At 37.5% G+C, this 14,498-nt stretch overlaps 1 protein-coding gene across 1 annotated transcript; it reads right to left on the reverse strand.

Moving 5' to 3' along the window:
* Positions 1–711: 711 nt before the first annotated feature.
* LOC137058493 (endothelin-3) lies at positions 712–11,336 on the reverse strand. Its single transcript, XM_067431779.1, has 4 exons — positions 11,099–11,336; positions 9,258–9,492; positions 3,997–4,134; positions 712–1,426 (listed from the first exon to the last, which is right to left on the reverse strand). The coding sequence occupies exons 1-4, from the start codon at positions 11,166–11,168 to the stop codon at positions 1,411–1,413; spliced, it is 459 nt and encodes a 152-aa protein (XP_067287880.1). The 5' UTR covers positions 11,169–11,336; the 3' UTR covers positions 712–1,410.
* Between the last annotated feature and the right edge of the window lie 3,162 nt (positions 11,337–14,498).

Here is a 14,498-nt window from a genome sequence, read left to right on the forward strand (position 1 = left end):
AAAATACTCAGCAATGATATTGATTTATGATTCTGCACATGGTTTGTCTGAAAGCATATAAACAACATTAAAAACTTGATTTTCACCACAGGGGGATTTAAAAACGTTCATACACATGCTTAGTGAATAAGAGCCAATGTTCCTGAATGAGAACTGTGATAAACCTGTTCTTTTATGCACAGTTCTCTGTATGTTTTTCCCATCATGCACCATGGGAAATGACCTGTTATTTCTTGGTTAGGAGGGTGTATTGAGGGCACATTCCAAGACAGCAAACAATTCTTGCCAGGCCCCCTGTGTGAAAGGATAAGACGTACCTTTGCGAAGTAATGAGAGAACGTATTCTAGCCGGAGGCCAGACGGCATTAATTTTACATTTGAGCCTTAAGTTTCAAATTAGCTCAGGAGATACTCTCAACATTCTTTGGTTTAATGTTTGTTGTTCACAGTTGAGCTCCATATGAACAAACAATAAAACAAGTCATGGGTAAAACAACAGCAAAGGTTTTAATTTAATAATAAACAGAGAGCACGTTTGACCCATATGATGGCCATGAAAAGTGAGAACAGACACAATCTATTTCAGTTAATGAATTTCAGAGTTCTTTTGTAACTCAAATAACTAAAAAAATTAAAAACTATAAAACTTTGAATAAATAAAGGATGGTTTGAAATATAATATTTCCATTTTTTTCCTGATTTGGAGCTCCACTAAAATTTGGTTAGTGTAATAAATATGTAATCTATTGCATATACTTTATATCACAGACAGTTATTCATATGTTGTGTATTATTGTGACATGTAAAATGGACATCTTGAGGTTAGTCATAAAATTCATGCTTGAGAGAGCCAAGAGTTTTCCTTTTGTCTTTTTGTTAATTATTTATACTCACAAGGAAACTTAATACTTGTACCATTATGAAAGTCCATATTAAATACGGACATCATTTTTTTAGAATAAGCCAATGTCTGCTGTACAGTACATTTATAAAAATATAGTGCTCAAGATATAAATGATATAGAATAAAAGATATAAATATATTTTTCAAAGTCCTGTGATGAAATACTTATTCAACCCCACCGTGCGTGTCTGATTTGGCAGTCAGATCATAGTGGCAAGTCATCTCAGCTAAATGCATAAGACACATTTGGTCTTGTTGAGAGTGGCAGTCCATGCATTGCTTCTTCTTTATAGCTCAGGTGCTGTTATGTAATGCTTTCACGATCACAGCGCAAGTCCTTCGCTCTGCTCTTTAATCCTTCCTCTCCATAATGGCATTCCGATGGCCTTCCTTTTGGACAGACATGAACCTTTTCTCTGAGGTGATTCTCCAGGTGTTGGGACAGAAGAATGAAGAGGCAGTCCAACGGCTGAGTGCATATGAGTTTAGCGGCGCTCCAATGGACGATCATGTTGACCTGCCCCTACCGAAGGAGAACAACGAAAAAGAAATCAAAGTATCGATGAGATAGCAAAAGCCGGTGTAAATTACTTCCAAAGTCTATTAATGAAAACATTCAATTTTGAAGTTACTTCAATAAAGACTGTATTACTACACACTATAATAATCCACACATCCCATTCAGATACATATGAGACACATCATTGGAAAAATGTGAAATGTCCAGTGTGTTGCACTAAAATCATATTCAGCTTTATCAGAAATGGGAAGTCACGTGAGAGCAGGCAATGCTATGTTTGGATGTGATTTGTTATATTTGGATCTGATTTGCTCGTGCGATAAATCCCGCATTTTGTTTTTGCGCACGTTCATGAATCGGTCTGATAGGAAGACTTATTAAAAAGTCAGTAAACAGCTCAGCCACAAAATCAAACTTGAATTTTACTGAAAATGTATTTATACAAATACTTTAGCTAAAATAATTGAATACATTTAAAAAGAAATTTGTTTTGAACGTCTCGAGATCGAGTACATTGGTTCCGTTGCTCTCACTAGCCCCTTTCACACTGCGATTCCGGCAAATACACGGATAATGCGACCCGGCATTTGTTCCCGGGCCGCTAGATTTGGTCCATTCTCACTGCCAGCGAAATACCGTAATATGTGCGCTTTCACACACAACGCTTAACGGTCCCGGATCGAGTTGACACGTGACATCCTGATGTGACGTATAATGGCGAGCGATCTCAGCTTCAGCGCGGATAGTAAGGAGCTCCGTGGTCTCGACTTGTGTCCAGTTTGCGCACATTTCTGCTTGTTTAATTTTAGTTTCTTTTGTATACGAACACTCTCTGCGTTTAAAACACCGACGAGCTCTTCTGGCACTGCAGGGTTGTATTATTGAAAGAACAAGCTCTAGGAGTCGCACGATAACTACGTACACGTTGCGGCATTAGTTTCGGCTTTTGTTCACACAGCGCTCGTCCCGGGTCGAATCCCGCAATATTACTAGGTCCCCGACCCGGGTCGAATTCGGTAATCAATGCCGGGACGTGGTTGCTTTCACACAGAAGGCGACCCGGCAATGTTCCGGGAATATTGCGGGTCCGACGTGCAGTGTGAAAGGGGCTCGAAAGGTGTGTAATAGTATTTAACTTAAAGTAAAAAAAAAAAAAAAAAAAAAACTTTGACTAACTGCCAGATAAAACCCAGCAGGCGTCCATGCTTTCTGACAGTCTCATGAATAGAGCAACATTGTATGCTACTGCATAATACATTTTTAACAAGCAGAATAATAAAGCATCGTGATACACATAGGGCCAGATTTAACTGCTTGTGCCAAAACCCTCTTTTGGCGCTAAAAACTACTGTCAGGATTTACTAAAGGCACACGTGAAGATTTTGTGGAAAGGGCCTGGACACATGGCTGAACTTATGCATTATAGGAGTTTTCTTTTCAGACGTAAAATTTTGGAGGGAGATAATTTGCACTAGTTAATTTACTGGTGTTTGCACTATTATTTATCGCCCCCAAAAAGTACGTCCTAAACCAGACACTAACAGGTAGATTGTGCTGGTCATTATGGAAACGATCCATTTGCAACTGTGTTCTTTAATTTGTGTGTTGTCAGTAGATCACGCACAGAGCGACACACTCCCATCTGACTGGAATTTCAAAAAACGATCAGATGAAGTTCTCTCAGGAGGCAGGAGTGAAGTATGTAAAATAACGCGATCATCAACATTAAACAGCATGTAGGCTAAATCAAAACTGACTAATGTTACTGAATGAAATGTCGAACCCATGAAGAGGAAACTACTGTGAAGCGTTGGGGTGTTGAAAAACTCCATCTGTGTTTTGATCAGACTACATTTTTTCTCAACTTTTTGTTTAAATGTTGCCTTTCTTTATGAAACTTACCCACATTCAAGTGTTGATAAAAAAGGAAGCATGAAGCTATACATTTTTTTAAACTAAAGTATAATAGTATAATATTATGCTCACTTAAAGAACACTTACAAGTATACTTGCAGTATAAATTACTAAGCTAGTAGTTTGCCGAGAGTACACTTCAAAGTGTACTTTCATAAACTAAAATTTTTTACTGCTCACGTTAAAATAGTAAACTACTGGAATACTTAGAAGTTCACTTGGTGCAGTACAAATGAGAAACACAGTTAAAATTTACTAAAAAAAATTGATTTTATATACTAAAAGTAGGCCAATTTAGTCCCAAGAAGTACTACAAGTACACACTGACTTTATACTACATAAAGTATACTTAAAAATCTACTTGAACATTACTTAAGTATACTTGTTTTTCGTAAGAGTAGGGAACCAGTGTTAGAGTCGTACCCTGAGAATTTTTATTTAAAGATTTATATAAAATCTTATTTTTTCCTACTCCTGTTATACTAATTTGTGTGAAATGGTTTAAATGTTTTTGGTATGTTACTGTTTTTATGACTTTTAGAAAATGAATTACTATTCTGGAAACTGCAGTGAAATGTGTGCAAAGGTATGTTTTTCAGGGGGTTGTGGTGCAGCAATGAGCCTGATGTTATTTTAGTGGTTTGTGGGTTTATTATTACCTCCGACTGCAGAAAGCGGAACACTCTTGATCAGTGTGTGAAGCACAGGCGCAGCGCTGACCTCCTACACTGCCCTCGGCAGACCGCCGAACCCGCTGGGATCCTCTATAACTCGACATGCCATATGGGACAGTGCGCCTGCCAATACACAAAGGGGAAAGGGTTATGACCTTCAGTTACAGAAAACACAGCCGCAGTGCTGGGCCACTGCATGTTTAAAACAATAATATCCTATATTTATCCTGATCTAATGTTGACAAACTATATATCATTCGAAAGCTTACGAACTCAAGAATCATCCTGTGAAAACCGTTTTAAAATTGGATCTTGCGTTACCATGGAAACGGTGCTCTAAATTCTTCTAGCGGGCTCCTGTCCTAGTGGGCGTCGTCATGTTTCATATTACAACATTTATTTAACTACTTTATAATAAAATCCTTTTCTAATCTTGACAAAAAACCACATCGTCGGAAAGGTCTGAGTCTCACGGTTCTATATTTGCCAACTGTTTTGTGATATTTGGACAAAAATATATTCGTTTGACAAAAAAAATCTATGAATTTCAGTGACACCCTGTGGCTATATGTGGTACAGTGCCTAAACAAAATCTCATGGGAACTTCAATTTTTGTGATATCAACTTCAAATTCGGAACATAAATTGATTAGACATATGGATTTGATTTGATAGTAATTTTAGAGTACAAATTATATTGTAACATTTTTATATAAAATATCTAGTACAGTATATTTGATTTACAGCAAAAAATAAATAAAATTCCAAACCTTTTTTATACTTTATTTTATACTGAAGTTTGAAGTGACTTGGACAATACTCTGCCGACTGTCTTCTTTAGAATGAGACCAAACGTATGTCTATGTTCCAAAGCATTCTTGATTTGCAACCAAGTTTGGATAGTAAATTTTCATGTATATTTTCAAAAAGGGTGGTGACAGTTAACAGGTTAAAGGCAAACAGTGAAAGTGAGAAAGGTTTCCAATGCTTTGATTTACTTAAAAGACTTTTCATTTTTTTAAGAGAAGTTCAAATTCGCCCTCAAAATTATACTGTATATCACGTCTCCATCCACCTATGTCAGAGGCTGGAAGTTTAAACCATAAAGATTTAATGCGTGCTCAGAGTCTTCTCTGAGTTTCACTGCCAAGTTTAACTTTTGGTTCGCACTCATGGAACAGGTTACATTCACAATCTGCCAAGAGGTCTGAAATGTGAGACTAAACCATGCATAATGTGGAGGTCAGAAAATTGTCAGCACCAAGATTATGATTGTGATCGGCATCCCAACCTCACTGTACAAACACCTATGAGTGTGGATCTGAATATGGCAAAGCACTCTGTCAGCATTATTTAATGACCCTTAATGTTTAATGAACAAGCACACATAAGAACATGTTCAAGAACCTTAAAGGATTCTTTCAGCTGCTTATATTATATTGTGCAATTATGTAAGGCTTATATTGAACAGTTTTAGCTGAAATGCGTAAAAAAACCTTAGGGTTCTATACACTGTAAAAATTATTTAAAAAATAGGTTACCTGGTTGCCTTAATATTTTGAGTTCATTGAAATTAAAAAATTGAGTTAATACAATGAATATGTTTGAGAACCGACAGCCTTTATTCAAATAATATTAAACGATTTTTGAAGTATATTGGGTAATTGTGTGTGTTTTATTTGTGATGACGCGGTGAAACATGCCAAATAGTGCTATTTTCATGATTTATCAAATTTTTTATGTGGTTCAGAGACAATAATATTTTGAGTTTCTATTTATTAAGCCAATTTCCTTTATTGTATCAACTCACATTTTTAATTTCTATAAACTCACAATTTTAAGGCAACCAGGTAACTTACTTTTTTTAAGTTAAACCAACAATATTTGTTTTACAATCTACAGAACCCTTTTTTTTTCTGAGAGTGGAGAACCGTAAAGACTTCTGTCAGGCGCTTGATATTCTGCATGACCTTATTCTCCATCCCTTAATCCTAGCCAATACCTAAACGTAAATGCTACAAAAACTACCTTATTAATAAATTAGGAGTTTGTTGAGGCAAAAGAGGTACACTGTAAAAAATTATTGTTGGTTTTTGTTGGTTTAACTTAAAAAAGTAAGTAACCTGGTTGCCTTAAAATTTTGAGTTTATTGAAATTAAAAATTTGAGTTGATACAATGAAGGAAATTTGTTTAATATATAGAAACTCAAAATATTATTGTATCTGAACCACATAAAAAATGTGATAAATCATGAGAATAGCACTATTTGTCATGTTTCACTGCTTCATCAGAAATAAAACACACACAATTACCCAATACGCTTAAAAAAATCTTTTAATAATATTTTAATAAAGGTTGTCGAATCTCAAAATTTTTTCATTCTATTAACTCAAAATTTTAATTTCAATGAACTCAAAATTTTAAGGCAACCAGGTAACTTTTTTTCTAAATATTTTTTTACAGTGTAGTTAATAGTCAATATGTGTTCCCCATACTAAAATGTTAATTAAACATGCTATATCACTAGAAAAAAAGAGGAAATAACCTGTTAAACATTAAAATATGCAATACTGTTAGATTTTCTCCTTATATAGAACTTTTTTTTTGGCAGAAAGAGTTCATTAAATTAAGTAAAGAACCCCTAGAGTTCAACACAGAACCCCAGTGAACCTTTTTTCCTAAGAGTGACACGGATGCAAAGAACTGTCGAGAAATGCAGACATATCAATTCTGCAGAAATCTACAGAGCTTAGTTTGGTTGGAAAATAGTAATATTTAACATGGAAATGTAATAATATTTAACAGTGAGAACAGATACAATAAAATACACAACCTATGCATTTCATTAACAAATACACTCCAGCTCAAAAGTGTCGACCCTAAGACTGATCACACACAGCAGGCTTAGTTTGAGGAGTTTACATGCTCATCACAGGCCACCTTTCAGTTTATTAGACTTTGTGTTTTTTGTTAACTCAATAAATGACTCTTATTTATACAGTATGCCAACTAATGAAGCAGACTCAGTAAATCTGAACAGCTGTAGTCAGGGAGCTAAAGGCCTCCTGTCATCTGCTAAGAGTTACTTCTGCAAACATCCTGTCATGAAAGCATGTCTTTGATCTCGTCTATTCTGTTTAGCCAGTATTATATGCTAGACAAGTGCCTAGACAAGTGGCTGAGAACATGAATTACTCTCAGAGAAAATAATTACTGTAAATTATGTAGAAGTTTTTTTTGAACATGAACTATGATAAAATATCTTTAACAAGTTAATATATTTCACAAATTAAAATGGCAAGTTTACATATAGTTTTACTAATTTACTAAGACGCAGCTCGTAGCAGAAGCTGAAAGATTTCGGAAACCTTTTTGGCTCTCTTAATAAAGATAAGTTACTCTACTAAGGATAAGTTAATCATCATCATGTAATAAATGTAACTTTTTGGATACAAATGATGCATGTGAATTGTTTTAACTACACAAGAAGTGCAATTTTATCTCTGATATTGAAGGGGCAGGCCAGAGATAACTCAGTTTTGACAGAAAGGAGAACGTTTGTCTAGGTGTCTCTTGAGTTTCTATAGACTGCCAAATAGTTCACTTTTTCTTCTAAGACAGCAATCATATTCACTCACAGTAAAAAATATAATGCAGCAACACATTTTTCACATTCATCTTTGGTCATTTTAGCAACCAAATTTGGTTACACTTTGTTTCATGGGCGTCGGAAGCAAATAAACAGTGGATGGGTCCTCTCTCCGTTTTTTTTTTTTTTTTTTTACTGGAGTAACGTAAGATGCCATATTTACATTAGATATCGCTGTTTAAACGATTGATTGGGCCAGACAAAATTACAAAAATCACTTAGTTATATACTGTGGCAATAGTGTAGGAGTAAGACGCATATGGTCAAGTTTTTACTCAAATTGATCTGAGGTTCGAATCCGCCTTTTGCCGAACTCGCTCTACTCCCTTTTCCCATCAGATATCAGATCGGAAAAGGCTTTTTTTTTTTCAATAAAAATTGAGAAAATATTAGAAAAGTGAACATAAAGCATCACATGTTTAAGTGTTTCTCGGTTAGGGGTATGTAAACAGACATGTGCTGAATTAGAGTGAGTGGGTCCAATATCATTGGTTGTAAAAAGTAGGTGGGTCTTGTCCCACACACACACACACACACACACACACAATGGTTCGGACGCCCATGCATTGTTTTAGGGTGACTATACGGTTTAAACAGGGGTAAAAAAAAAACACTGGATGGAAGATGCAGTGGAACTTGCCTCAGCACTTTCTAAAACATCCGCTTCTCAAGACGCTCGTGGAAATGTGTCTGATCTTTAACGCAATCACGGGAGCAGCACAGAGTTGATTCAGTGCTAATTTAATCTAATATTTGATGTTTTTAAAAATACTGTAGATTTAAGTAGCAAATAAGAATCGCTAAAATTATTGAATATATTTTAAGACAAAGGTCTTCTTAAGATAAAGGTTTTTTTCTGAATTTCAGGCGCTATCTTTTCCATTTTTTGACATGCTTAGATTCAGATTGTAAATCTCATATATTATGTTGATAATGAAACCATCATATTTAAAAGTATGATATTAAATAATTATAGGATCTCCTGCTTTCAGGATTTTTTAAAATAATTTTGTTTCTATATTTTCAAATATATTACTATAATTTAATGACAGCATTTTTATTTAACAAAAATGTCAGTTTTATTTTATTTATCATAATAAAAAAATAGCATAAACTTTGCTAAAGTGATTGTTTTCTGCAGTCATACACTATGGGAGTAATGAAAAGCACATTTTCTTACCCTGTTGTACGCTAATATTAATAACTACATGTACTATACAGTTGTTTACTGTAGACTCGTCATTATGATTACTATATGAAGTTATGTAATAGCCGAACATGTAAATACGTCACCCCAAATTTGAATAATTTTATTCTTAAATGTTTCTTCTTATTAAATGTCACAGTGGTTTGTTTTTTTCAAAGTGCACAACATCTGTAAAGTAGATTATTAAGAACAGAAAACTGAATTTGTAAGGTTCTTTTTTGTTCACATGGTGTTCAAGTAGCCCTATTCATAAATGTTATGGCATTTATTCAGTATTATTTATGGTATGCCATTTACCAATGCATGCTTCTTAAAGATAGTTTAAACCAAAGTCAGCCATTGCAAACCCATCTCTGTGTTTAAAGCAAGAGGAGCAGTAAAGAAACGTACTCTGGTGTGTTGATCCAGATGATGTCCAGGTGACAGTAGTAAACACACTCCTTGTCTTTGTAGGAGTAACATGTGCATCTCTTGGCTCTCCCCCGTGGTTTTAGGCGCTGGCAGAAATAACACGCTCCAGGGTTATTAGCAGAATCACCCAGCTGCTTAGGAGTCACACTTGATACTTTAATGAAATCCTCCGCCGTGTTTTTCACGAGTGCATCTTGACGAAACGAGGAAAAGCCTGAGTATGAAAATGCATGAATTAGAACAATGCCAAGTTTATTCATTCAAATGATCTCACACTGCAGCAGCACTAACAGATCGGGTCTTTTTACAGTGTTTCTGAATTGCTAAAACACTAAACCCCACTAAAACACTAAAACTGGCTCAATATATTTCACTGAATGTTGACACCAGTGGATGGAAACTATGGTAAGAGGGGAAGGAGGAAGAGTATGTGTAAGAGGTGGTGGGAGAGGAAGAAGAGGATGAGAAGAAGAAAGGAGAGTGTTATCAAAGCCGGATCCAGCCCTTCCTTTGGCCTGACAGGAGACTATATTGCCTGTGAAGTCTTCAGGTCGGACCAGCATGAAGACTTGATACTGAGGCAGAATGAATCGCTCACTGACCTTCAACTCTTTTTAGTGTACAAGCTTTTCATTTTGAGTTTTCTTTGACCTTTTTTTGGCAGCTGGTTATTGTACTTTCACAATATGCAAGAGCTAAAAATAGAGAAATTCAACAGCACTACAATTCTACACTTGCAGTGCATATAGTATACAATTTATTCACCTTACTACTGTATGTTGCGATTACTTTCCTTTTTTACATAATTGCAAAAATACTTTTTTTTATCTATAACTGCATGCTTTGAATTCTGTGTTATCCATGGTTTGATGGATTGTCTAATGAATGATCTGTAATATTGACTAGCTGTATGATCTGAAAGCAATATGATTTTGAGCACAGATAAAATGGTTATGTGGCAATTGTTTGATTTTGTCCGAAGAGTCAGATGTTTTCTGAATGCAGTTTGAAGATTTGGTTTTGTGTTTAAGGTTTTGAGAAAGTGGGTGATGATTTCGAGAAATGTGTTTCAGCAATTCAGAAAAATTGTGCTAAAAGAATGTGCTAAAGATAGTCTATAATAACTGCTTTATGTGGTAAGAATGTATTATTAAAATAGGCTCATAATTTAGACTAAAGGTGACATTGAACGTATTTTAAGGGTCAAGCATTAGGGTTCCTCAAGGTGCGAAATAGGCAGTGAGCCACCGGGTCACAATTAAGTCATGAACGATTGAACCCCTGAAGTTAAAAAAAAGTTTCAGACTTTAAAGATTTTCGCCTGCCGCGTTCACAGGAGCCTTATTTGCATAAACTTACCTCGTGTCTTAATATGAATTCATCTTAATTATATCTTAATGAATTGCAGATATTACACCTTAACTACCTTTATGTAACTGACTTAAAAAAGTCAGACCAGTATTGAAGAATTTCGAAGGAATTAGGTTCTACTAAGACCGATCATAAGACTAGATGTTTATGCAAACGAAATTACTTTTACTTCACATATATACTGCATAATTTAGAATATATTTATTTCTTTATATATATATATATATATATATATATATATATATATATATATATATATATATATATATATATATATATATATATATATATATATATAAAGTTGTGGGCAATCTGTGGGAAAAATTCTGAATTTAAGATTCTGGCTCACTTTCAGTTCAAAAGTTGGAATTTCAGTACACATTTTATGCACACACTGATTTTATACAGTGATTGACCGTAGCCTACAATGCAATGCAATCTAAACCCACCGTTAGCCATTGCGACTGTTAGTCCAATAAAAAGCAAAATTCCCAAATGTATCAATGACACTTTGGCCATCCCAGTTATTCCAGATAGTCTCCGTGAAAAAGATGGATCAGTTTAAAATCCCGGATTGACCAGAAGTGCTGAGAGGTCCGACGGCAGATAAAAGTAACATTTTGTTCGTTGCATGCTGTTTTATTCCCACACGCGGAATATCATTTGTTCAGCGCGCAACAGGAAGCATCCCCGGGTTGCGCAGCGGCTGGTATTATTTTCGCTCAGGTTCCCCCGGTCAGGTTTTATAGTGAGCAGCTTTCATCATCAGCTCAGCTCGCGAGGCACCACCCGCTGGAGCTACGGCTCAATTAGCTGCCATGTGCATGCCATTAAATCACACACACACACACACACACACACGTTATTTTAATGCCATCACATTATTTATCAAACTATTTATCCCTAGACATATCAGGGGTGTGTTAGTAGTAATAGTAAGTGTCTCATATTAATTGAAAAAGTGCTTGCTTTTGACATTATTCTGATTGCAATGCCCTTCCTCCCCCACCTCAGTAGAGATTAAATGACATGCGCTATCTGGAGGACCGTTAATCAAGAGACCACACAGATTTAGACAAGAGCTGTTAGTAAAATTATCAATTTATTCAAGTGTACATGTATATAAGGGTGGCTCAGTATAGGTCAAATTTGTTTATTAATAAAAATAAAATAAATTCAAATAAATAACCGGTTGTATACTAGGCTACTATAATAATATGTAGCCTATTCTTCATCATATTGAGAACCCTCTGAATACTCTATGTTTGTTATGGTGTATAATTTAATTTATAAATTCAAAATCATTTTTTATTATTTTATTAATATCTATCGGACATAAAATTGCATTTAGTGCTTGTTCTTTTAAACGCTGCTCTTTTAAAGCTTTCTGATTTGTAATGCTTCAGTCATAATTCTGCTTTTTACATATTTTGTAGAAAGCATGTTTTTACATCTCACATCATTGTACTATCACCTAAAATGTAAAATAAAATTATACTGAACACAAACCACCAACCAAGCATTGCAAGCATAGCGTTTAAGGGTAGAGTTAGGGTCAGGTGTGGTGGTGTGGGTCAGTTTAAGGGTAGAGTTAGGGACAGGTGTGGTGGTGTGGGTCAGTTTAAGGGTAAAGTTAGGGACAGGTGTGGTGGTGTGGGTCAGTTTAAGGGTAAAGTTAGGGACAGGTGTGGTGGTGTGGGTCAGTTTAAGGGTAGAGTTAGGCACAGGTGTGGTGGTGTGGGTCAGTTTAAGGGTAGAGTTAGGGACAGGTGTGGTGGTGTGGGTCAGTTTAAGGGTAGAGTTAGGGACAGGTGTGGTGGTGTGGGTCAGTTTAAGGGTAGAGTTAGGGACAGGTGTGGTGGTGTGGTTAAGTTTAAGGGTAGAGTTAGGCACAGGTGTGGTGGTGTGGGTCAGTTTAAGGGTAGAGTTACGGTCAGTTGTGGTGGTGTGGGTCAGTTTAAGGGTAGAGTTAGGCACAGGTGTGGTGGTGTGGGTCAGTTTAAGGGTAAGGTTAGGGACAGGTGTGGTGGTGTGGGTCAGTTTAAGGGTAAAGGTAGAGACAGGTGTGGTGATATGGGTCAGTTTAAGGGTAATGGTAGGGACAGGTGTGGTGGTGTGGGTAAGTTTAAGAGTAAGTTAGGGTCAGGTGTGGTGGTGTGGGTCAGTTTAAGGGTAGAGTTAGGGACAGGTGTGGTGGTGTGGGTCAGTTTAAGGGTAAGGTTAGGGACAGGTGTGGTGGTGTGGGTCAGTTTAAGAGTAAGTTAGGGTCAGGTGTGGTGGTGTGGGTCAGTTTAAGGGTAGAGTTAGGGACAGGTGTGGTGGTGTGGGTCAGTTTAAGGGTAAGGTTAGGGACAGGTGTGGTGGTGTGGGTCAGTTTAAGGGTAAAGGGAGACAGGTGTGGTGGTGTGGGTCAGTTTAAGTGTAAGGGTAGGGACAGGTGTGGTGGTGTGGGTCAATTTAAGGGTAGCGTTAGGGACAGGTGTGGTGGTGTGGGTCAGTTTAAGGGTAAAGTTAGGGACAGGTGTGGTGGTGTGGGTCAGTTTAAGGGTAAAGTTAGGGACAGGTGTGGTGGTGTGGGTCAGTTTAAGGGTAAAGTTAGGGACAGGTGTGGTGGTGTGGGTCAGTTTAAGGGTAGAGTTAGGGACAGGTGTGGTGGTGTGCGTCAGTTTAAGGGTAGAGTTAGGGACAGGTGTGGTGGTGTGCGTCAGTTTAAGGGTAGAGTTAGGGACATGTGTGGTGGTGTGGGTCAGTTTAAGGGTAGAGTTAGGGACAGGTGTGGTGGTGTGCGTCAGTTTAAGGGTAGAGTTAGGGACATGTGTGGTGGTGTGCGTCAGTTTAAGGGTAGAGTTAGGGACATGTGTGGTGGTGTGCGTCAGTTTAAGGGTAGAGTTAGGGACAGGTGTGGTGGTGTGGGTCAGTTTAAGGGTAGATTTAGTGACAGGTGTGGTGGTGTGGGTCAGTTTAAGGGTAAAGTTAGGGACAGGTGTGGTGGTGTGGGTCAGTTTAAGGGTAGAGTTAGGGACAGGTGTGGTGGTGTGCGTCAGTTTAAGGGTAGAGTTAGGGACAGGTGTGGTGGTGTGCGTCAGTTTAAGGGTAGAGTTAGGGACATGTGTGGTGGTGTGGGTCAGTTTAAGGGTAGAGTTAGGGACAGGTGTGGTGGTGTGCGTCAGTTTAAGGGTAGAGTTAGGGACATGTGTGGTGGTGTGCGTCAGTTTAAGGGTAGAGTTAGGGACATGTGTGGTGGTGTGCGTCAGTTTAAGGGTAGAGTTAGGGACAGGTGTGGTGGTGTGGGTCAGTTTAAGGGTAGATTTAGTGACAGGTGTGGTGGTGTGGGTCAGTTTAAGGATAGAGTTAGAGTCAGGTGTGGTGGTGTGGGTCAGTTTAAGGGTAAAGTTAGGGACAGGTGTGGTGGTGTGGGTCAGTTTAAGGGTGAAGTTAGGGTCAGGTGTGGTGGTGTGGGTCAATTTAAGGGTGAAATTAGGGACAAGTGTGGTGGTGTGGGTCAGTTTAAGGGTAAAGTTAGGGACAGGTGTGGTGGTGTGGGTCAGTTTAAGGGTAAAGTTAGGGTCAGGTGTGGTGGTGTGGGTCAGTTTAAGGGTAAAGTTAGGGACAGGTGTGGTGGTGTGGGTCAGTTTAAGGGTAGAGTTAGGGACAGGTGTGGTGGTGTGCGTCAGTTTAAGGGTAGAGTTAGGGACAGGTGTGGTGGTGTGCGTCAGTTTAAGGGTAGAGTTAGGGACATGTGTGGTGGTGTGCGTCAGTTTAAGGGTAGAGTTAGGGACAGGTGTGGTGGTGTGGGTCAGTTTAAGGGTAGATTTAGTGACAGGTGTGGTGGTGTGGGTCAGTTTAAGG

This window comes from Pseudorasbora parva, chromosome 22, assembly GCF_024679245.1.
Source record: "Pseudorasbora parva isolate DD20220531a chromosome 22, ASM2467924v1, whole genome shotgun sequence".
In the NCBI taxonomy this organism is placed as follows: Eukaryota; Metazoa; Chordata; class Actinopteri; order Cypriniformes; family Gobionidae; genus Pseudorasbora; species Pseudorasbora parva.